At 35.3% G+C, this 25393-nt stretch overlaps 1 protein-coding gene across 1 annotated transcript; it reads right to left on the bottom strand.

The window, feature by feature from the left end:
- Window positions 1-11093: 11093 nt before the first annotated feature.
- LOC127704132 (uncharacterized) lies at window positions 11094-13619 on the bottom strand. The gene is made up of 2 exons (XM_052208027.1): window positions 13545-13619; window positions 11094-13151 (listed from the first exon to the last, which is right to left on the bottom strand). The coding sequence occupies exon 2, from the start codon at window positions 13124-13126 to the stop codon at window positions 11531-11533; it is 1596 nt and encodes a 531-aa protein (XP_052063987.1). The 5' UTR covers window positions 13127-13151; window positions 13545-13619; the 3' UTR covers window positions 11094-11530.
- Window positions 13620-25393: the final 11774 nt, after the last annotated feature.

The following is a 25393-nucleotide window of genomic DNA, read 5'->3' as shown; positions in this document are numbered from 1 at the left end:
CAAATGGATTTAGACTACACATAAGAACTATTGGCAGTATTAGATTAAAAACAAAGAACATAGGCTTTCTCTTCAGTCTCATATGAAAATATACCACCTGTGGAGAAGGAATTCTGGTCAGATTCGTTTCAACCAAATCCCATGTTTTATGTGGAACAAACCACTCAGTTAAAAAGGCCGTTGGCCATAAAATTACTTCTTTTTCGTCGTATGCTGATAAAACAAATGCTAAAGTACATGTTTGCGTATCGAATGGATAATCTGTAACGTCAGCTTGGCAAGAAATATCAAATGAATCGCTAGGAAACCAATCAATTTGTCCAGTACTATGCACCCTCTTTACACTATCATCTTTATATAATATTTTTTGTGGTCCATACGGATTTGACATTATAAATGTCGGTTTCCAAAATAGTTCTTCATTGAAAGTAAAGGAAGAAACTCCATATTTGTCAGGATCCCATGATACAGTATTGTCTATCCACTGAATTCCAAAATATCCATTTAAGCTTAATTTACCCGCAACTTCGTCGAATTCCTGAATATAAGTCATATGAAAATAAAAGTAAACTATAACAGGTTCGTCCCAGTTATTGACAGGTCTGACCTCTTTATTTCTTCCCGTTGTCACATTTTCTATTAGTTCCCGTAAAGGTTTGTATTCATCTTCTTTCGGTTCATCTTCTGTGTGTTCATCAGCATTGGTAATTAGTAGAAATGCAAATATTATAATGATAGAGCACAAATACGAAAACATTTTTACCAATCACATTAAAATTAAATCCCGTATGAAATGAAGTGAAGTAAGTTTTGTAAATATTTTTAAGGTAGTCCCGTATTCACAATACTCAATCGAGTGTGAAACAGACAAGAAAGCTTATAAAAGGTCCTTTAATTACAATGGAAGTTTAACACAATTACACTTTAAAGCTAATATTTTCTTTTTCCTTATGTAAAAAATAGAATGATACTATTATATGTGCTACTCTATTACTTTCACCCGATGAGGTGGGACTTTATGTCTCCTTTTTAGATCAAGTGTATTTTTACAAGTAAATCATTGCTGTTCGTCGTTCAGCTTATTCTACTATATTCTGAGAAAAAAATACGCCATTTCTCCAGTCACTTTTAATTATCACTAATTAATATATCTTGTTTAGTTTTTATTTTAGTTATCTGATGTTTGTAAACAAGTATCATACATTTACAGAAAGAAAGTAGGTATTTTATTATTATGTGAGTTGACTGAATATCTAAATATCCGGCCTTCCCCTCGATTTACACATTGAATATCATAGTTACATTTTTTTTTCGAAAATTTAATAAAATATTTACTATCTCACGTGAAATTTTAGCAGTTGCCTACTGTTGTTCACAAACCGTTGAACCCTGAAATAGTTATAAACAAATGATGTAACAGATAGACAACATCATTTCACGCTTCTGACAACAAAATAGCATAATTAATTATTTATTTATCGATTTCTGGGATCGTGTTAAATGCTTTTACACTTTAATTTTATCTTGTGAGTAAAATTATAAAAGGGCAGAAAATGTCTTTTGTAGCTCTTTTTCTCTCTCAAATGTGTATGTATACCTGTAGGTTTTGTAAAATCATTTCACGCTTCAGAGAACAAAGTGAACAAAGAAGCATAATGAATTATTCCTGACAAATATTTCTATTATAAAAGGGACACAAAATGAAAAAGTGATAGACATTATATAAATAATTTTTTTTAAAAAGTTTGAATTAATTTTTACAATGTCAAAAATGTATGATATTGATCATTTTGAATTACAATTTAAAAATGTAAAATATTGAAGAGTCACATTCCAGGTTTATTCCGTTGCCTGCATGATTACCAATAATTACTTTATTGTGGAAGGATTAGAGATGATTGTTTTTATCATTTGTTTTTCTACTATCAGTTTTTCTTTATGCCAAAACTCAAGTGATTTCAAAGCTCTGAAAAAGGAGTTATTCGTTACAAATGAATATGATAAAGATTTAAAACCTGTCAGAGATTATAAGAGTACCATGTACGTTAATGTTGAATTGACCTTGAATTCATTAATTATACTTGATGAAGTTCAACAAAGATTAACAACTATTGGATATCTTCACATAAGCTGGCATGATGAATTCCTAACATGGGACCGAAAACAATATGGAGACTTGGATTATATATACCTTCCTCAGTCAAAGATTTGGAAACCTGATGTCAGTTTACAGGATAGTTTTACACAGATGGAAGAGCTCGGTTCCGATTTGATATTGGCGACAATTAAACATGATGGTCGTGTGACGTGGACACCGTTTCAAGTGTTTAATTCATACTGTCCAGTCTCAATGATGTTCTTTCCATTTGACAGGCAAACTTGCGAATTTGTTTTCGGAGCTTGGAGTACGCGTATAGACGATGTTTCCCTTCTCGTAAAAAATGTATCAGGAATAACATTGGAACGCTCAATAAAAGAAAATACAATTTGGACGGTTGTTTCCACCTCAGCAAGTACAACACAGTACCATCAAGAATCTAAAGTGATATTTTCTATTACATTACAGAGGAAACCGCTGTATATTATGCTGAATTTAGTCCTCCCGTTAGTCCTTTTGTCACTTTTAAATCTGTTTACATTTGCAATTCCTGCTGACTGTGGCGAACGTATGGGCTACACGGTAACCGTTTGGTTGTCCTTCGGTTTGTTTCTTACTATTGTTGGACAGTCTCTTCCAGAGAATTCGGAATCCATATCTTTTATGGACATATTTATAGTGATGCAGTTATTCCAAAGCACACTGGTTGTGTTGCTTTCGGCCGTATTATCCCGATTATGCGCTCGAAATGGACAGACATCTATTTCGTCATGTCTCCTGAAGCGCGTTGTTACCTATAAGAGAGGAAAGAGAGTAAACACATCATCGGAGGTTAAGAACGTTGAAAAGGAAACCCAAATTTACATTACATGGAAAGAATATGTTTCCACTATTGATTTCTGTTTGTTTTGGTGTTTGCTGTCAATATGCATCTTATCAATTACTGCACTTTTATTTTACACTGTTTACAAAGCTGAGTACACGATTTCAGGGAAATGAATGACATTCCTGTTATTGCATACCATACAAATACTATAAAATTAGGATTGAAATTTTGTTTTTGTCGTGGTTTTATTTTTGCTTTTAGCTTTGTGTCCTAACTGCAAGATACACGAGATGGTTTGAATAGAAGCAAAACCTGGAAACTTGTTTGTATTTGTATGGTACCGTTTTTATTAACATTTTTATTTAAACAATATTCAGTGTTGAGACACATACTTTATGTAAATGTGGTTGGTAGTTCTCAAAAGTCAGCTTTACATTGTAATTGGATCCCTTTTTTTTCTTTTTCCCCCTTGTATTCTATTTTCAATATACATTATATGCCATAAGATTGTTTCATATCCATTAACTTCACTATTATTCTTTGTCTTAATAAAGTTCTCAATAAGAACAAATTATCAGAATATATACAATTTCCATTTAAATTCAAGCGTTATGCTAGTTCAGTCTCTCCTCAAATGATGGCTTAAGTTATAACTGAGCTCTTTGCCTGTAACCTTTGTGCTTGTTTGCAATACGTTCACACAAAAGTCATCCATAAAATGTTGGAGTCGATAGGTTTATTAGATCATGGAAGTATTTTTATATTGATACTTCCGTGGTTAGATAGAGGTTTATCGAGTATCCAGGATAAAATTACTGAACTTTTTATTGCAATAGTTTATATTGTTAAGAAGTAACAAACTCAAACATTTATCGTAATGGTTAAAGACTCACAGGTACACTGTAACATCTGTCTCCTATCGAAACAACATTATAAGGAGACCCTCACAGCTAAGTATGGTGGGAGACATCTATATCAATCAACAACAACAAAAACGTGTTGTGCCGCGATAACGTTGAAAGTAAAAAAATTAAATATAAATTTATGGCTCAAAATATGATTCCTGTTTTTGTTTTAAGATATAACTCTTCGTTTCCTTCCTGTTCCTATACTGGTGCTTTACGATAACGTAAAACCTACGATTGTGCTAAGGAGACGAGGGTCCACCATTACATTTATTGTTTTTTGTTTGGCTTTCTAGGGGGGACAGAAAGATTTTTCGCAGTTTTTACAGATGGGGTATTTGTAGCACGGCTTAATTATTTTCACCTTTGTACTCAATTATTCATTTCTGTATCCATCTGTCCTCCCCTCCCCCTGAACTCCCCAAAAAAAATGTCAAATGGTCGTCACCTTGCATAAAGAGATACATTTTAGGAGCTGATGTGATGATATTATGATCCCTTAATAAATCAATCTAGCAATGAGAAAAATATGAAAATAATACGATAAAATAAAAAGTAAAATAACAAAAATACCGAACTCCAACACATCAAACGAATGGAAAAGAACTGTCATATTTCTAACTTGGTACAGGAATTTCATTATGTAGAAAATGGTGAATTAAACCTGGTTTTATAGCTGGCTAAACGCGATATGTCCAAAATAAACTGACAACAGAAATACGCTGATAATCATGGTATAATCCCGAAGAAACAGTTCAAATTCGTGCTCTGTGATGTTGGAACATAATAAGTTATTTAAGTGTGTCACGCTGTGGTTAGGCACAAATTGTGTCTGAGAATCACGTTTTAAGTTTGTTTTCTTCAGGCGACAAGAAGACTGTATGAGGGGGAAAAAAAAGAAACAAACAATTTTGTAACTAATGTTATAGGTACCTCTGATGACGAAATGTATAAACCTAATGCGAAACAGTAACTGTGTAAGTTCAGAAATATTTGCGATGTTTTTATTTTTGTGAAATTTGCGACGGGATAAGTTTTGTAAAAGTGAAAACTCGCTTTTTAAATTTTGGTTCATTTGTATGTTTTGGAGTTTAGTGTGGCGTCATCTCGCTGAACTAGTATACATAATTGTTAAGGGGCCAGCTGAAGCGGAAAATTAAAACTACAATATTATTTATGGCGATTCCCTGTGAGATTAAGGTATAAAACTGTTATTATAAATCAATAACTATATGACACAGTACTAAAGTGATAGAAGAAGTATCAGATAAATAATTTTAAAAATTGTACAATATTACTCAATGTAAATTATTCTGGTTTTCAGTAGCACTGAGTGACTTTCAAAGACTTTTTTTTAAACTATTTTCTCCTTTTTTCTCAATGATTCATTTCTAAAATCCTCCTGTCCTCCTCCAGAATATCACCTTACATAGAGAGATAAATTTTAGAAAATGATATGATTCCTTAATAAACAAATCTAGCAATGAAATAAAACGATATAATAAACGCGATTATATATCTCAAATTAACTGACAACATAGTTGCACTTGTGAACTAGAGATAATTATGGTATAATCCAGACGAAACAGTTCAAATGCGTGCTCTGTGATGTGAGAACATATATTAACTGCAATGTTATTAAAGTGTGTCACGCTGTGGTTAGCCACAAATTGTGTCTGAGAATCACGTTTTCGGTTCGTTTTCTTCAGGCGACAAGAAAACTGTATGAGGGGAAAATAAAAGAAACAAACAATTTTGTAACTCGTGTAATAGGGACCTCCGATATGAATAAATATATATTAAGATAAAGTGTGAAACCGTAACTGTGTAAGTTCAGACATATGTGCGATGTATTTATCATTCCGAAAATTTCGACGGGAGTGAGAGAAAAAAACTCGCTTTAAAATTTTGATATCATTATCTGTATGCACCATTTCCTCAAAGCACAATAATTGATCTCGCGTTTTTTACCATTATTCAACAATCGCAATAATAAATGCATTCAAATATTTCTGAAATTACAGTAATTGTACGACACAATGTTCCGAAAGGATATGGATGAGACTACACGAGACAAATTCAATCAACGTGTGGTTTAACAAAATTCTTCAAACTAGTCAAAACCAGTCTAAACCAGTATAAATGAACACAGCGTTATAGAAATTATAACTCCAAAAAACACAATTGCAATGCTTTCCATTTAAATACTAGTAAAAGATAGCATGTTTAAAATAAACTGTTGACACAGAGGTATGTCTCGCCTGTCGGCATAAAATTCAGAAAAAGAAAATATGATGGACAGCAACATTGCTAATCAATTCAAAGTCGCTGGACCATGAACTAGTGGGCAAGGTCTCGAAATGATCGACAAACTGAGATGAACAGACATTAATGTAACTTTATTGAAAATAATGTTTTCTTTTGTAAGTAGTTCCAGTCAATCTTACTTAAGCAGAAAACTCAACTTGAAAACTGCTAATTATTTCAAAGTCACTGGACCATGAACTATGGGGCAGAGCCTCAAAATAGTCGTCAAACTGATATGTACTGATAGTAATGCAACTTCATATAAAATATCATTGATCTATCACAAGTAGTTCCTATCAAACTAACTATAAGCAGAAAACTTAACAATTGTCGACAACGTCGCTGAAAAAGCTACACCTATGTCTCGCTTTCCGCAACTTTCGTCGCAGGCAAGGCAAAAATTGGTATAATCGGTCCATGTATAAAAGATAAAATGTGGTATGATTTCCAATTAGACATCTATCCAACAGTCCAAATTATGCAGATTTAAGCAATTATAAGTCACTGTACGGCCTTCAACGTAAGCAAACCCCATACCGTATAATTAGATATAAAAGGTCCCGACGTGATAAAATGTGAAACAATTCCAACGAAAATACAGACAGCCTAGTTTAAACATATTTTATTGTCCAATAACACTGACCAAAGGATCAGACACAAGTTTTACAACTTCGAAAGTCTTTTCCATTACATACAAATAATGAATAACCGAACAAAATGTATACAGTCTGGTTTAAGAAAAAAAAAACAATAAACGACAGACAAATATGACAGACATTAAACAACGACACCTACTTATTGATAAGCTCCTAACTGAGGACAAGCACTTACTAGTATAGAATGTGACAGGGTTAAACATGTCTGCGAGCGCTCAACCATCCTACTAACCTTGTACAGTGGTGTAACAGCACTACACAAGCACAAACTGAAAAAAAATAGTTGGAAAAGGCTGGACTCAGCTGATTGGCTCAAAAAACAACTAAAATTAAGACAATAGACACACAGTGCCGCACTTAGAGTACTCGCAGTTACTGAAAGCTATTACAAAGCCAATGACAACTAATAAATAAATCATGTTCTTCCAGACTTATTATGATTACTTATTTCAGCATTCATGCATGTCCGAAATATCATGTAATAATGAAAATGCAACTACAATATTATTCATGATGATTCCCTCTGAGATTAAGGGAAAATTATAAAACTGTTATTATCATCAATTATAACTAAATGACATAGAACTACTTGAAAATAGTACAAGAATTATAACTCATTGTACAAATTGTAATATTTTTTCTGGCTTCAGTGCGACTTTTAAAGACTTTCGTGGACTACTTTTACCAGGAAGCCTTTGAGCTGTTATCTGAATATCAAAAGATGTATAAATAAATACACGCGGACCAAAAATAGATTAAAAGAAGGTATGCTTGTCTGAGTCAGTTGCAAAAAGGAGGTAGTAGATAATATGGGGGTTTCAAAAACCACAAGTAGAAGAAACAGTTATCACCATGGCAAAATAAAACAAAACAAAACAAAACAAAGACGTAAAGACAAAGTCCATTTCACAGAAAACTAAAGATTTAATAATACGACACTCATTAAAAACCATAGTTTTTGTAAAATTTACAAAATTCATAATTTCAAAATTTATCTAATTTTTAATGCATTTTTTCTCTATTCTTTATTTTGTGGCCCATTATTCTTTATTCTTTATATTTCAACATCCCATTATTCTTTATTCTTTATATTTCAGCATCCCATTATTCTTTATTCTTTATATTTCAGCATCCCATTATTCTTTATTCTTTATATTTCAGCATCCCATTATTCTTTATTCTTTATATTTCAACATCCCATTATTCTTTATTCTTTTTTTTTTTTTTTGGGCCTATTTATCTCTATACTTTATAATTTGTTTTGGCCTTTAATCTGGGCTTTCTCATTTTTGTAAACCCCATCCAGACCCTCTATTATAATAATTGTAGCAAATCAAAGTTTGTTGCTTTTGATACATTGTTGGATAACCTCACGAAGGAACGTTCAAATGTATTTAATTTGGAAAGACAGACATAACGAGTAAACAATAACATTAATCTAAGGCGCCAAATCTAATTCGATATTAATCCACTTGCCGTCATGGAATTGGTGAACATCATTACTATAGTACTTTAGAAAGTCCAAAACGATACTAATAAAAAAAAATGATGATAATAACAATTAATTGTATGAATTTTTCGTTTAATAACCGACTGTGATTAGTTGGTGTAATGACAACTAAATTAAATAGTAACCCTATCGGATTCATCTATTTTTCTAAGTTTATAAGTACCTTTTTTGTCTTGCCATGGAAAACACTGTTAGACAATTTCATATCGTTGCCGGCATTCAAAACCAATCCACTAGATATGAACATAAAATTGAGAATGGAAACGGGGAATGTGTCAAAGAGACAACAACCCGATCAAAGAGCATATTAAAATAGCCCAAGGCCACCAATCGGTCTTCAACACAGCGAGAAAATCCGCACCCGGAGGCGTGATTCAGCTGGCCTCTAAACAGAAATGTGTACTAGTTCAGTAAAAATGGACGTCACAGTAAACTCCGAAATAAATGAACTAAAATTTAAAAAAAAAATACAAGACTAAGAAAGGCCAGAGGCTCCTGACTTGGGACAGGCGAAAAATGCGGCGGGGTTAAACATGTTTTGTGAGATCTCAACCCTCCCCCTATATATCTAGTCAATGAAGAATAAACAAACACACAGCAATATACACAGTAAAACTCAGTTTAAAAGAACATGTATTAAAGGGGTACAAGATCTGCTACAGGGATGGAAAATACACGGAGAATTACATGTATATAATCGAAACGGAGAAAACTCAAACTTTTGAAAATTACTAAACAATTAAACAAAAACAATACCAAATTTTGTAGTTTGAACAGCACTATTATTACGCTGTTGATAATAACGGTCATCATTTTTTCCACGATGGCGGACGCCAAAAACGGTAAAACATTTTTCGTAGTAGTCCCCTTTATGAACTATTAATTAAGCTCTTGATAATATAGCCAAACTTGCATATCTAATTGATAGATGTATCAGTCTCCCTTAAAAATCATAATTTGAGAGTTTTGAGAGTACTCGATGCACAGAGAAATCGGAAACGACTTAATGAATGACAAAAGAATACGGGAAGTGATTGAAGACAGTGGCGAATCTACAGGTCAGGGGGTTCCCTGATCCTTACTTCTTCTTCGGATTTGTTTGTTTTGCTTCTTTCTTAAAGCCATATTTTTGGGTTTTTCATTATTCATATAACATGTCTAACACAGCTCGTTCGACAATAAGGAGATGTGATATGATTGCCAATGAGACATCTTTCCAACAAAATCCTAATGACGTGGCTGTAAGCAATTATTATAGATCACCGTACGGCCTTCAACCATAAGCAAAACCTATACCGTATAGTCAGCTATAAATGGCTCTGATATTACATAATATGTTCAACAATTCGAAAGAGAAAATCAACTGATTTATGACAAAAATGATAAACCGTATGGCAGACAGGTTGGTAGGTTATATATCCAATGGATTACGCGTTTAGCATATCGGTGACTGAATTACAGGTGCCACAGGCGCGAATCCAGTCATTTTGAAAAGGAGGGTTTGCAAATCCCGGAACACTATGAAAGGTTCATATAATAAAAAAACCAAAAAATCTTAAAAAAAGGGGGTTCCAATCCCCGGAATGCCCACTCCCCAGGATCCGCCAATGTGCCACATTGATTACATGTACGTCAACTATATCATTTTAAATTGCTACTCTCTATATCAAATTGCATCTATAAACAAGTTGCAATCTTATAAGGTTGTAAGTTATACAACTTGTAACGTTTCCGCTGTACTTGTGAAGGATACACTACTTACTTAGTTACTATACGAAAAGGCTAGACCCACAAGAATTAGTATTTGGTTTGGATAATCTTTGTCAATTGTATTCATTTTTTTTAATTGTTGACTGTGTTCCGGTTGCTGTAATTAAATTATAACTTAATTAAATAGTTACCCTACCGGAACCGGTCGAATTAAACTATTTTGGGTTTTTATCTGATTCATCATTTTTCTAAGTTTTCCTCAAGTAATTATGTACGATTAATACATTATAGAGTTGTCGTCCTTTTGCCTTCTTGAGTGTGTCTGTTATGTTTAGCTAACGTACATAATGTTTCGTGTAAATCAAATGGGCAGTTTCTCCAGAGTGGATAGACCGGATGAAGGGTGAGAAATTTGGACTGCCAAATAAAAATAGTATGAACTGAGATGGAAAGTGGGATGCATGATTTCAATTCCCTGAAATGCTATAGATTTAAATTTTATTTAAACCTGATACTTGTGAAAATTTCGCAGTTTAAAGACTTTAAAAGTATTTTTTTGCTTTCCTGCTCATATGCATCACGGTTATCCATTTTGGGATTCTGTGGCCGTAGCAACTGTTTTATATGTCCGCCCACAGAATCCCTTGTCAAGCCCTTTTAACTCTATTCGGGAATTTTTTTACAAACTACTGTACCTGACCTCGAACCGATTTAGAGATCCTTATATGGTATAAACAACTTACTTGTTGAAGACCCTTAATTGCTAGATATATGGCTCTTCTAGTTTTATCTTAAAAATAATGCTTTCATTTTAACATGAGGGGGCATTATATTCATAAATATCTGTATACTGAGCGTTAGCGATTATAACATAATGACAAATATAATTTATACTCATGTTAAAATAAACACATAACAATTAAGAGATAAAAAGAATTATTTCAAATTTTAATATTTTCATGCGAAGCGGACCTTTTTAAGACACAATCGAAAGACAGCCATTTTGATTTGCGAAAGCAAAAAGGTTCCGCAAAAAACAACTGTTTAAGATTTAAAAGTGTAAAAAAAAATAAAAACTTACTAACTTCAAAATTTTATTTAAATTCATGAAGAGCAACTCCCGCAGAAATTTCTATTTTGATCTCCAGTGTTAAATTAATATATATAACTTAAATAACGTTCAAAATACAACTGAAGTTGCACGTGAAACCAATGTTTTATTGGAATTAAAACATGGTTTTGCTTATCAATTGAAAGAAAAGCGTCACTTTAGGATATGTTTTAGGTCAACTGTCTCATTTTCGTATGCTCAATATGACGTTTTATTCACAATTAAAACACATGCCAACGATATTCATAATTATGAAGCAAGACTTAAAGCTCTATTAGTCTATTTTGCAACACTCATGCTTTGTTATGACAAAAAGTATCATCAGAAGGTTGTATAATTTTAAATCTTATATTTTTCAAAAGTGCATATATCTATATATACTAGTACCAAAAAACAACTCAGCGTCACTATAATTCTCTGAAAATGGATATTGTACGCACTCCATTTGCGACAAACAATTTCTTTAATTTCTTTTCATAAACTATTGAACGTGGTGATTTAAAGGATTCGAACTCTTCTCGCAATGCTTGTTGGTGACCGTCTGGGGAAAAATGCCACGTGACTTTGTTTCCTGGGCTTGACCTTGAGACGAGGATACTGCTGTCTCGTAAGACCGCTATTCCTTGCACGTATCCTAAACCTTTTACGGTAGTCGTGAATTTAACTTCTCCGGAAACGCTTAAAACGTGAACTGCTCCTTTCTTACTTTCTGCGTAGCAAATAGTTTTCCCTAAAAGATGTAATGGTCCCTCTTTGTTCCCTTTCATTGGTATTTTGTTTACCATTGTTCCTGTTTGGTCTAAAAGAGCAATGCCAAAATTTTCGCAAACGACAGCAATGGTATCTTCGTAAGACGAGATTCCGGAAACATGATGTTTTATATCAATCCGTTCGGAAAACTGAAGCGCCCCGTAATCACGAATTTCTATGCATTGTTCACTCGGAACTGTCAGATAAAATCTGTTTACATCAAGGTAGGTCATCGCATATGGTTCATATTCCATAAAAGTTTCTTTTGCTAACTGTCCTTTGGCAGTGTATCCTAGCAACCGTTTGTTTACCTTATCAACAACAAATAATCTTCCATCTGGTAAAATCATGCCACCAGTTACTTCAGGGACCAGGGCATTTGTCGCAAATGTAGGTTTAATATCTATATCTCTTTCGAAAACGAATTTAAATTTATCCATATTGTACTCTTTTACCGATTCCTCGACTTTGATAAGCATGCTTTCAGTTTGTTTATCGTCCTTAGAAAGTGCTTGTAAGTCTGGAGGGTTTGTTGGGTAACTTTCTACCATTTTTACATTTGCTATTGTGGGAACATCAACCACCTTTCTTACTGTTTCATCCATTTTCAACTGCAGATTGATATTTTTAAGCGATCCTACATCCCCTTTTAGGAACTCTTCTTCCTTTCTTTGGACAACGTTAGCTTCTTTCAAAAACAAAATTGTGTGATTTTCAGTTGAATCTTCATTTATATGTATTAGATCATTATAAAGGGATGCTAACGTACCGTCCCTTTGATTGTATTCAAATATCTGGTCTTCAAGTTTGTGTTTATGTCGATCTAAAGCTAAATCTATCTCCTTCTCTAGCCGATATTCTAATCTTTCAAGATGTTGGTAAATTCTTTCTTTGAACGTCTTAACATCAGCTTTGAGAACATTTTTCTGATTTTCAAGAGCATCAATGTTGTGATTTCTGTCTTTTACTAGGCGTTTGAAGATATTTCTAGTTTCTTCAACGCGTTGTCTTAAAGATTTCAACTCGACTTTAGAATTTGTATTTTTGATTGCCTCCTCAAGTGGCTCAACGCCTTTACATTTGGCATGATCTAACTTGAAACACACCATGCAGATTGATATTTCATGTGTAGAACACCAAGATATGACTTTGTATGTAGGATGGTTTGGACAAAATTCTGACCCGTATATAGATGCTGCAGTGTGGTTCATTTCATCCGAAACAGCAAACTGCACCCGTTTCATTGCGGACATCTTAGAAATCTGCAATCACTTTTACCTGTAAATGTTATATACAACATGAACCATACATGTGTTAAAAAATGTTTGCACGTGATTTATTCTACTTTAATCAAATCTAATATGGCGCGAAAATTATAATGAAATGATTATCCGAAATCAAAAGGAAAATTGTATGTGCACAAAAACTCATTCGGATATGACAGTATAAAATAAAACTAATTTCATAATATGAAAGTATAAATAACGCCAAACTCTACTCCTTAAACTTCCCCCTTGAATTGTCGACACACAAAAAAAAACAAAAAACAACCAACTTGAAGTTACCAATGCAACAAATAAATAGATACGTCACAAGCTTTCATGCATAAGCATCTTTGAATTGTTGTTAAATAATATCAGGGTATTTAACCATTTTTTTTTTCAAACTTACGTGGTATCTTCAGACTTCTAATTTTAACTTCACATTCTGCAAGTATAGTTAATTTAAACTAATTAATCAGTCCTGTTTTCCTTCACTAGTTCTTTTTTAAAGTACAAAAGATTCACTCGTTTGTGTTTGAATTCACCTAAAACAATACATTCTCTCAAAATTAAATAACCTTAACAAGCACACACTTTGGTCAATGAATGAATTGAACAGGTGTCTTATTGATATCATGATTGTGTATACTAAATGTCTTTCGGAAAAGGGCTGGTTCCGCTGATCTGTGTTTTCGTTGACATATAATCGTTTGATATCTCGTTGACTTATTACCATTTGCTATCTCTTTGAAGTATTACCGTTTTGCATCTTATTGACGTATTACCGTTTGCTATCTCATTGACGTATTACCGTTTGTCATCTCATTTACGTATTTTCCCTTTGATCTCATTGACGTATTACCGTTTAATAACAGGTGTCTTATTGATATCATGATTGTGTATACTAAATGTCTTTCGGAAAAGGGCTGGTTCCGTTGATCTGCGTTTTCGTTGACATATAACCGTTTGATATCTCGTTGACTTATTACCATTTGCTGTCTCTTTGACGTATTACCGTTTTATATCTTATTGACGTATTACCGTTTGCTATCTCATTGACGTATTACCGTTTGTTATCTCGTTGACGTATTAATTACCGTTTGCTTTCTCATTTACGTATTGTCCCTTTGATCTCATTGACGTATTACCGTTTAATATCTCGCTGACGTATAACCTTTTGATATCTTATTGACGTATTATCGTTTGATAACTCGTTCATATATTACCAAACTTTCCTTTTATTCATTTAAATCAAACAGAATTGTTTATTATAATTACTCAGTAAAAGAGGTTTCTGATATATTATATACACCTTAAATTATTTAGCGTGTATCATGTGAATATACAAAGTTCTTCGTCTCTGTCTTTGTCTTGTGGGTTTTCTCTGTGATCAGAGGGTTATTTCAAGAAAAAAGGGAAGAGACAGCGGGTTGTAGCAATAAAAAACTATAAGTCGGATAGAAATAGATAGCACCAAGACCAAAAGAAAAAAGAATAGGCAAAACAAAAATCTTCAAAACACTGAAGTGAAAACATAAATTTAGCAATTACCCACCAAAAACCGAGACTGAACGCTGATGCTATGGAAAGGTAAGAAGTTCCTGTTCAATAAAGTGACCTCTTTGTAAAAGTAACAGCTAAAATAGAATACGCAGTTTAAACAAATATAACAACTTTATCTTTATAAAAGATTTTTTACTGTGCATTGTTTCACATTTTGCTATACCGGGGCCTTATATAAGACAGTATAAATTTATATGTTTGTGTGTGTGTGTGTGTGTGTGTTACGTCAATTTACTTTTTTCTCTATTCTAAGATAACGTGAACTGATGTTAAATATTATTCACACTCGCCATATTATGGTTTATTAATGAGGTTCCTACCGGTTGACACTGTTATAGTGCATGATGGATAGGTGGATGTTAAACGTACAGTATTTAATGCATATTCAGGACGAAAACATGTTAATGCGATATGAATATGAATCCTGCTTTGTACCAGATCGACACACTGAAACTGATTTCTAACGTGCTAGTTCACCAGGTAACAGTCCGCATGAACATGTCAGCATACCCGGACACATTATTCTTACTCCGATCCGACCAGTCTTTTCTCTTGCTCCTTAATGCCGCGTGCTTAGCGGATAAGCACCAAATACCAATTTTAAAGTCTTTGGTTTGATCTGGCCGGGGTTTTGAACCCACGACCTCTCGCACTCGAGGCGAACACGCTACCACGAGACCACCGAGACGGTTGTAATAATGCATGTAATTACTGTTGTGTAATATGGTATAATGGACGTGACATTACTATGTAGACAGTACGGTAGTTAGATATACCGCGTAGCCCGGTTCCCGGAATGATCCATGGTAAACTACCCAGCTCAGGATAAGATCTCAGATAGTTACCAGGTAACGAGAGTTGGCGTATTGGCGGGAATGAGAACGCCTGTACTAGAACTTAACCAGAGAGTATCAGAGTATATTTGGTAAGTTAGTACAATTAGGAGCATTTCATTGTATTAGAAGTATTAGTATTGAGTGATAATACTCGGAAATCACATCACTGGCGCTTGGCGAGCAGGGTTTCCTGTGTTAAAAAGTACGATTTGAATCGAGACACAGAAGTGAGGACGTCACGTGTAATTGCGAAGTTCATATTGCTATATTTGGTATATTATGAAGTGTTTGAACACGGAGATAATATAAGCATAAAAACTTGCGTTAATTACAGTGTTTGCAAATTTATTTTCGATAATTGTTTTACGTTTTGCTAAAATTAGCCGTTTTATGTAGAAATTAGACAAATTAGCCGTTATCAGAGCAATTTGGAGAAAATTAGCCACTTTCGGAAAAATTAGCGGTTTTTTGTGTGGTTAGCCACATAGCACATACACATTATTTTTTTTCTGGTTCAGCAACCAGTGATTAAATTGAATTGTATTTGTGTTATAATAACATAATGGCAGACTTAGCTTTTCAGAAGGAGCGTACCAAGATTAATAGCTGTACTTATGAAGAATTATTATTGTTACCTGGTGTTGGAAATGTCACAGCTGACAAGATTATCTTTTTGAGAGAGACATATGGTAATATTCAGTTTGAGCATCTTTCTGAAATACCAAGACTACGACTTACTGAAACTTTGATGGAGTTGATAGATTTTTCACCAGTTACACAGCTACAAGAATACAAATCACGGACTCAGTCAAGTTATGATTTACAAGACTATGTTGATTATGGTGAAGTTAAAACATCTGGATTTCATTCCGAATACGCAAGACGAGAAGCAGAAATCAATGACTTTTCAGATTCTGACACACCTTCTGATGAATGTTTGCTTAAACCTGAGCCTGAGGAAGTCAAACGTGAGTTATCACGTCCCAGTTCAGCGATGAGCAAGCCATTAAATTACACTTTGCAGTATGGGGACCACCAGTATTCAACAAAATTGTCAAGACCTGATGAAAGAAAACCATTACTACAAACTAAGTATGATGAACAGGATAGAGTTCAAGATTTTTCAATTGATCGACAGTTTAAGCCAGACAAAATTCATAGAACAGATGAATTAGGATACACGAAACCAAGTATCAGATTAAATATTGAGGAAAACATTGAAAAACGTGATTATTCACGTAACCAAAATACACAGCAGCAGACATCACAATTGGATTGGCAGCAAGGTCCCAATGAGCACATTGAAAAACGTGATTATTCACGTAATCAAAATACACAACAGCAGACAAAACAATTGGGATGGCAGCAAGGGCCCAACGAGCACGAACCTAGATTAGAAAGGCCAGTTCCAGTCCCAAGACGTCGACAACAGGTAGAATCACATATACCTTCACCAGAAATCCGACGCAGAATACCTACACCTGAAATCCGTCGCAGAATACCTTCACCAGAAATATTTAGGGAACCAGTATATTCCTTGAGAACACCAAATCCAACATACTCTTCTACAATAAACAGAAATATGTACCCTCCAAGACCATATTTAAGTTATGGGGAGTCGCCGCAATTAATGCCTCCAGCAAAGCCAAAATCAAAGAACCTAGAAATACCTAAAGGACTGAAGTATGATGGTTCCTCAAGTTGGAAAACTTTTTACACCAAGTTTCATAGGTATGCTGATCGTTTATCGTGGACTACCACGGAACGAAAAGACCAACTGTGTTGGTGTTTACATGGAAAAGCAGGTGATTACTATGCAAATTTACTGGATAGAGACCAAGGTGTGGATTACTTTGAATTAATTCACAAATTAGAGAAAAGGTTTAATTTTCAAGACTTACCAGAGACGTTGCAAGTTCAGTTCATGAGTGCACGACAAAATACAAATGAGAAATTGGAAGATTGGGCAGACCGAGTTCTCTCGTTAGCCTGTAAAGCCTTTAGAAATCTTCCCGACAGTTATATGTATACACAAGCTATCTGGAAAATATGCCAGGGATGCTCAGATAAAGAAGCTGGTCAACATGGAGCCACCGCCAGACCAACATCTGTTGAAGCAGCAATTGACCAGATAAAATGGTTCCAACATAACCACACAGCTATATTTGGTAAACCAACCGGTAGACCAAATCAGGATGAACCAAGTGATTATGATAGCGACCTAGCTGTTCACGCTATGGGTAAGACGGACACAAAGTCCGATTTGTCTAAACAAATGGAAACATTGCTAGAGAAAATGACTGCTATGGAAGCATTTCATAAGCAGGAAATTGGAGACATTAAACAGCAGCTTCAAAAACAACAGCAGGCAAAACAGTTTCCTGCACAAAATGAAGTCCAGCCAGCAACCCAACCATTCAGCCAACAAAATCAAGGTAATCGCCAACAATGGCGTAACAGGGATAATAGGCAAGATAATCAGCGACAATCGCCATTTAAAAGGCGCTGGGGACCTATTCCACCTGAAAAATTAGCAAATATGGCTTGCTACTTCTGTCACCAGTTTGGCCATATACAACGGGACTGTCCTGACTTGCATTCATCAACAGGAAAAAATTACACAGACCATTTAAACTAGAAAGAGTCGGGCTAAAGGGCGGAACCCTGACTCAGACCACACCTAACCGCCTAACGTTAAACACCATTTCAAACGAAAGAAACAAGACACCTGTTTCGGGGATTACCCCGTTGAAAACATGTGATATGTCAACATCCACAGATACTCTGTCTTATTCACTGTTGCACACAACGCAGCCTGATAATGATTTACAGAAAGTAATTGACCTTCAGTTGCAAGATCCCGTACACTTAGGGGGAACTATTTGCCAGTTAGGCTCAGCATCTATGCTTCGATTCACTTTAAAAGTGCATGGACAGCCTGTAATTTCGGTAGTAGATACCGCAGCAGAAGTTACAATCATTTCTGACAAAGTTTATGAATCTCTTAGCAAAAAACCACCCATGAAAAGAAAAGCAACAATGCATGCAGCAGGGCGTGGTATGCACATGGATGCGTTTGTAGTGGGACCAGTTGAATTACAAATTGGTGAAAGAACATATCGGACAGATATTTATGTTGCGCCTATTGATAATGACATGCTATTAGGACTTGATTTTCTAGTCAAAGCAAAAGTAATTTTAGACTGCAGAAAATTAATTTTTTTCATCAATGGAGAGGCACTACCTATGGTACATGGACATATTGGACTGGTACCGCCTGTGAACGTGATAGCAAGAGTAGCTAAAATTACCGTTCCACATAGAACAGTCATACCTCCTAATTCAGTCGTACAATTAGAGTAAGATTTGTCAGCAGAGTTAACTGATTTTATAATTGAACCTACTAAAGAGATAGATTTGTTAATCCCACGTGGTTATTACAACGCTAGTTCTTTGCCATGTGTCAGTTTACTTAATGTAACCAACAACAAGATAGTTTTGCAAAAAGGAACTCTTTTAGGCGAAGCAATTGAAGCTGACGTTGTTGAAACGGGGCCAGCCCCGTCAGTAGCAACAACTGGAATAGCCAGAGATAACAATACACTACCGGAACAGTTGCAGAACATATTGGATAAATCCAGTACACTTGCTGAAGACCAAAAGTCCAAAGTTGCAAATTTACTTCTTGAATTTGCTGATGTTTTTGCACTAGATGATTTTGACTTGGGAACATTTAACCACATTGAACACGAGATTGATACAGGTGATGCGCGCCCTATCAAGCAACGAATAAGACGAACACCCATGTGCTTTGCACACGAAGAAGAAAGCCATTTAAAGAAAATGTTAGATGCAGGTATCATAGAACCATCTATGTCAGAATGGGCATCTGCCCCAGTACTTGTGCGCAAGCGCGATGGCAACGTGCGCTGGTGCATTGATTACCGGAAGTTGAATTCCGTGACGAAAAAAGATGTCTATCCGCTTCCCTTGATAGACGAATGTTTGGACACGTTAGCGGAAAACGAATGGTTTTCAAAATTGGACGCTAATAGTGCATATTATCAGATTAAAGTGAAGGACTCAGACAAGGAAAAGACTGCCTTCATCACTAAATATGGATTATTCCACTTTGTCCGTATGAGTTTTGGACTTTGCAATGCCCCTGGAACATATTCACGAGTAATGAATCTCGTTCTCAGAGGTTTAACATGGAATGTTGTACTCGCCTTCCTGGACGATATTCTAGTAATGGGAAAGACATTTGAAGACCATTTACAGAATTTGAGACCAGTTTTTGAACGTTTCAGAGAGTATGGGCTAAAGTTGAAACCTAGGAAATGTGATTTCTTTAAAAAGAAAATAGACTTTTTAGGCAGAACAATCAATAGAGATGGTATGGCAATTGGCAGTGAATATGTTGAAGTTGTTAAGAAATGGAAAGTACCTACGACAACAAGAGAGGTTGAACAATTTCTTGGCTTTGCTAATTATCATAGAACTTTCATTAAGAATTTTGCGGATTTATCCTACCCTTTGTATCAATTGACCGGTAAGAAACCGTACAAATGGGGAGATTCAGAGCAAGAGGCTTTTGACAAACTTGTAGAGGCATTGACAACACCTCCGTTATTGGCATTACCCAACAATAAAGATCCGTTTATTTTGGACACAGATGCTTCCAATTTCGCAATTGGCGCAGAATTAATACAAGTACAAGATGGTGTAGAGCGTCCCGTTGCCTACGGAAGTTTTACATTAACCCATGAGCAAAAACGATACTGCACGACACGGAAAGAATTGCTTGCAGTAGTGAAATTCACCAGACATTATAGACATTACCTTTTAGGAAGAGAGTTTATAGTCCGTACAGACCATAGTAGTTTAACGTGGTTATTGCACTTTAAAGAGCCACAAGGACAACTAGCTCGATGGTTAGAGGAGCTAAGCCAGTATATCACATGACAGTAAAGCACAGGCCAGGCAAAAGACACCAAAATGCGGACGCATTATCACGTCTGCCAGATTTAGCCTGTCCACAGAATAGATTAGCAGCTGGAAACGTGCTAAAACACAATCTACCCTGTGGAGCATGCGATTATTGTACTCGTGCTCACCAAAGTTGGCTTGGTTTTCAAGAAGACGTAGATAACGTTATTCCTTTAGCTTCACATCAAGACTGTAAAACTTTTGAGCAAACACACAATACAGGACCACTTACAGTACTACCGAGTTCTTTGATTTCTGAGAACAAATTAATGAAACAGGACAATGCACAACATACAAATGTGATTATAAAGGACAATGCTAGACCAGATAGTTCAATATCACAAGACGGGGACCAGAACGTGACAAGTCACGTGAATGAGAATTTAGGTACAAGTATTTGACAGTACCAATCAAGATACAGTAAGCCAGAACCAAAATGTTTGTCACAGTTCAGTGGAAATAGTCACTACACCACTTGGTATGTCAGTTTACACGACATATTTGGACTTTCCAAATGTAAATGTCATTACTGAGACAGGTATAGAAGCTAGTACTTATTCACCAGAGCAATTACGAGATTATCAGTCTAAAGACCCAGACTTGGAGTTAATACTGGTATGGTTCAGGGACAAAACAGAACCATCAGAGGCTACAATATTCAGATGCAGTCCAATAGCTAAGAAATATTGGATAAACAAAGATATGTTCTATTTAGATGATAATGGAATATTGAGAAATTTGGACAAGAAAGACAGAACACCAAGACTTGTGGTACCAAGAGATCTTGTTGAACAAGTGATATCATTATGTCATGATATTCCTGCTGCAGGTCACCAAGGTATGAATAGAACCACATTGAGAATCAAGGCGAAATATCAATGGTATGGTATGACACAACGAATAAGAGACTTTGTCAAAACATGCAGTACATGCAATTTACACAAGAAGCCAAACAGGAAGGCTAAATGTCCGCTCACCCAGTTTCATGCAGGTGCACCAATGGAGCGTGTCCACTTAGATTTTCTAGGACCACTGCCAGAGACGAAATTTGGGAATGCACATGTACTAGTTATGGTTGATCAGTTTTCCAAATGGATGGAATGTATTCCGTTACCAGCACAAACTGCAGAACATACGGCAAGAGCTGCTGTGAACGAGTTTTTCTCTCGTTTTGGATTCCCATTTCAGGTTTTTACAGACCAAGGATGCAATTTTGAAAGCAAGCTTTTCAAATCCATCTGTGAAATCTTGCAAATGCACAAAGCAAGAACTACTCCGTACAGACCATCCTCAAACGGACAAGCAGAACGTTGCAACAGAACCTTAATGGACGCCGTCCGTTGCTTCGTTTCTAAACAACAGAACAATTGGGATGAACACTTGGCACAGTTGGCAGGAGCTGTTCGATCGTCAGTTAACAGAAGTACTGGTTTTACGCCAAACATGCTGATGCTTGGGAGAGAGGTTAACCAGCCTGTTGATTTATTGTACAGCGTACCTGGTGCTAAAACAGACGAGTCACAAGATGAGTATGTGATAAGACTCCGAGATGCCATAACATCTGCACATGAAATAGCGCGCAACACGCTAAAAACTACACAGAATACCATGAAACGTGATTATGATGTACGTATCCTGGAGAGAGAATACAAAATAGGAGATTTAGTTTATGTTTTAGACACGGCAAAAATTAAAGGTAGAGCGAAGAAATTGGACCCACCTTGGAAAGGTCCAGGACTTGTATGTGCCAAATTATCTTCGTATGTGTACAAGATAAAATTACAAAAAACTGTACTGACAATAAATCATGACCGTTTAAAGCCATGTAAAGACAGAGAAGTACCACCCTGGTTAAAACAGTGCCAGCACCGGTTACAGAACGGTGAAGATGTGACCAAGGCGACTAACCCAGACTTACACTGTTTGTGCAGAAAACCAGATGATGGACTGTTTATGATACAGTGTGATTTTTGCGATGAGTGGTACCATGGAGCTTGTATAGATTTGACACCAGCGCTGGCAGACACTATGGTAAAGTTCAGATGTCCACGGTGCCAAGACTCCAGTACCGCAAGGTAATTTAAAATATAAGACAGGATACTATGATGTACATATAGAGCAGATTCGTGTGTACATAGAGAATAAAGGAAATCAGTTGTAAATTTTGATTGGACATTACAGTGAAGATTGTGTGTAATATATATATCAAGGAATGATATGTTAGTTCTAAATTAACTCCGCAGAGCGACAACGGAGCAATTGTGGAATTTTGTGTGTTGTTGAAATGTCAACATTGGAAAATATATTTATATATATTTTGAAGATTTATTTGTATCCCCGTGGTGCGACCAGACGGGGTGGACTAAAGAAAGATAGTGAATATTCGAATAGGAAGTAAACTCACTCCTTTCAAAGTGGGGGGGAGTGTTGTGTAATATGGTATAATGGACGTGACATTACTATGTAGACAGTACGGTAGTTAGATATACCGCGTAGCCCGGTTCCCGGAATGATCCATGGTAAACTACCCAGCTCAGGATAAGATCTCAGATAGTTACCAGGTAACGAGAGTTGGCGTATTGGCGGGAATGAGAACGCCTGTACTAGAACTTAACCAGAGAGTATCAGAGTATATTTGGTAAGTTAGTACAATTAGGAGCATTTCATTGTATTAGAAGTATTAGTATTGAGTGATAATACTCGGAAATCACATCATTACATAGTCTGATGATCAGAGAATAAAACAAGTATTGTGCAGAGTAATTTCATATTTGTCGCGGGTGAATGTAAAAATGTAATAAATTGTGTACAATATACGTTTTACAAACGAATGTTTAATGTATTAGTATCTAGATTATACTTATCGGTATTCTACTTCAATTGCATGAATGCAATGAATTATGCCTAATCATTTAAATGTCTAGAAGTTGTCCCGCCTGTCAGTGAGCAAAGTTACGAAAAAGCTCTAAGCTTTGATTTTATTGATATGTGTGGCTTTAAAATAGATAAAGCAATTATTATATTAATAATTCTACGTCTTTTACAAGTACCAATGAAAATGGTTTCTTTACAATCATTAAGGCTTTTTGGTATACAACAATGAGACAGTAAACAGTATAACAAAAATACAGAATTCCCAGGCAAATTAAAAAAAGGGTAACTTGTATAAAAACTGACAAAATCAAATCGCTATCAATCAACGGAACAAGAGAAAAACAACTGCCATATTCCTGACTTCGTACAGGCATTTTCCGAAGAAAATGGTGGTTTAAACCTGGTTTTGTAGCTAGCTTAACCTTCCACTTGTATGACAGTTGTTTATAACATTGACAAAATTTTTGGGTGAGCAACCCAAACAGACATAATAGGTTAACGTGACAATAATTGAGATCCAGTAGCCAAAACTGTGTAAACATACATCACAGGCATTAAACACAACCGACTAAAACATTCAAACATACATACAAATCTCTGGCCTTTGTTAGTCTTGTATTTTTTTTTTATTATTATGGTTCATCTATATGTTTTTGAGTTTAGTGTGGCGTCCATTTTCTCTGAACTAGTACACATTTTTGTTTAGGGGCCAGCTGACGCTAGCCTCCGGGTGCGGGATTTTCTCGCTGTGTTGAAGACCCATAAGTGGCCTTGGGCTGTTTTCTGCTCTTTGGTCGGGTTGTTATCTCTTTGACACATTCCCCGTTTCCATTCTCAATTTTAAATCCAGGTTATACTAGTACGACCGTAAATAAATGTCTTCACCATATATCTTGCTCTAAATCAGCAGGAGACAATCCAAGCTGTCATAATTTTGAAATGCATAAACTATCCAATTCATAATCACCGATTTGACTCAAATTGTTTTACCTAATTTATAACATAATAAAACGTATAATTAAATTGCATAAAGTCCAACAGAAACAATAATTAGCAACCCATGGACTGGTTATAATGTATCAGCAGTTCGTGTGTATATTAAACTAGACGCCATCTAATTAACCATCGAGATGACCTCCGAAGAATGCCAGTGGTCATATGACCCGATATAAACTAGATACAAATACACCAGACAAGCACGTGCAATCGCGATGTTTCATTTTTTTTTTAACCTTTTTGACAAAATTAAACCAAACTGACTGCTAATAGCGAATTAATTTTTCAAAATTCCGCTTTTATATACTGGGTGTTTGAAACAAACACACATAGTATTTTATTTTTATGTCTGAATCATTGGTTATTCCCCTTTAAGGAAAAACAAGAGACAAAATAGATTGTTATTTGCGTAATGTACAGTGGCAAATATTTCTTGCATTTTCAAGACGATTAAAACATCTGATCCTTAAAAGAAAGAAAACAAACACATCACAGTACAAACGGATACAACCACTACCAAGGTTCCTGGTTATTTCACCTAGATTGTTTAAACCTCGAATTTTTATTTCTATTCCGATCTATGAAATCACGAGATAATGAAATAAACCGAATAATAAAGATCGATTCAGAAAAGGCACTTAAATTGGTGATATCGGTGTTACAGACAATTAACAAAAATCCAGCTGAAATTAAAATAAAATAAAACACGTGAAAGAAAAATTAATGTTCGCGGTGACTGCATGAAAGCTAACTTTACTGGAAAACAATTTCTTCTTTAAAGCTTCAATTAATGTTTTTGGCATCGTTGCGAGCTTTTTACATAGTAAAACTTTATTAATTGCTTTGAATGGTGTATTTTATTTCCTTCCTGCATGACGTAATTACGCTTGTTAATTTAATTAGTCTAATTGATTTAATAAGCCCTGGATGATCAACGCCATCACGCAAATTTGTACTTCATATCAGTTAGTTATTTTTCAATATCGATCTCTTAAACCTT

The sequence above is a fragment of the Mytilus californianus genome, unplaced genomic scaffold (genome assembly GCF_021869535.1).
Source record: "Mytilus californianus isolate M0D057914Y unplaced genomic scaffold, xbMytCali1.0.p SCAF_1, whole genome shotgun sequence".
Classification (NCBI taxonomy): Eukaryota; Metazoa; Mollusca; class Bivalvia; order Mytilida; family Mytilidae; genus Mytilus; species Mytilus californianus.
Note: the sequence above shows the minus strand (reverse complement) of the source record. Positions and strands in the feature narration are given on the sequence as shown.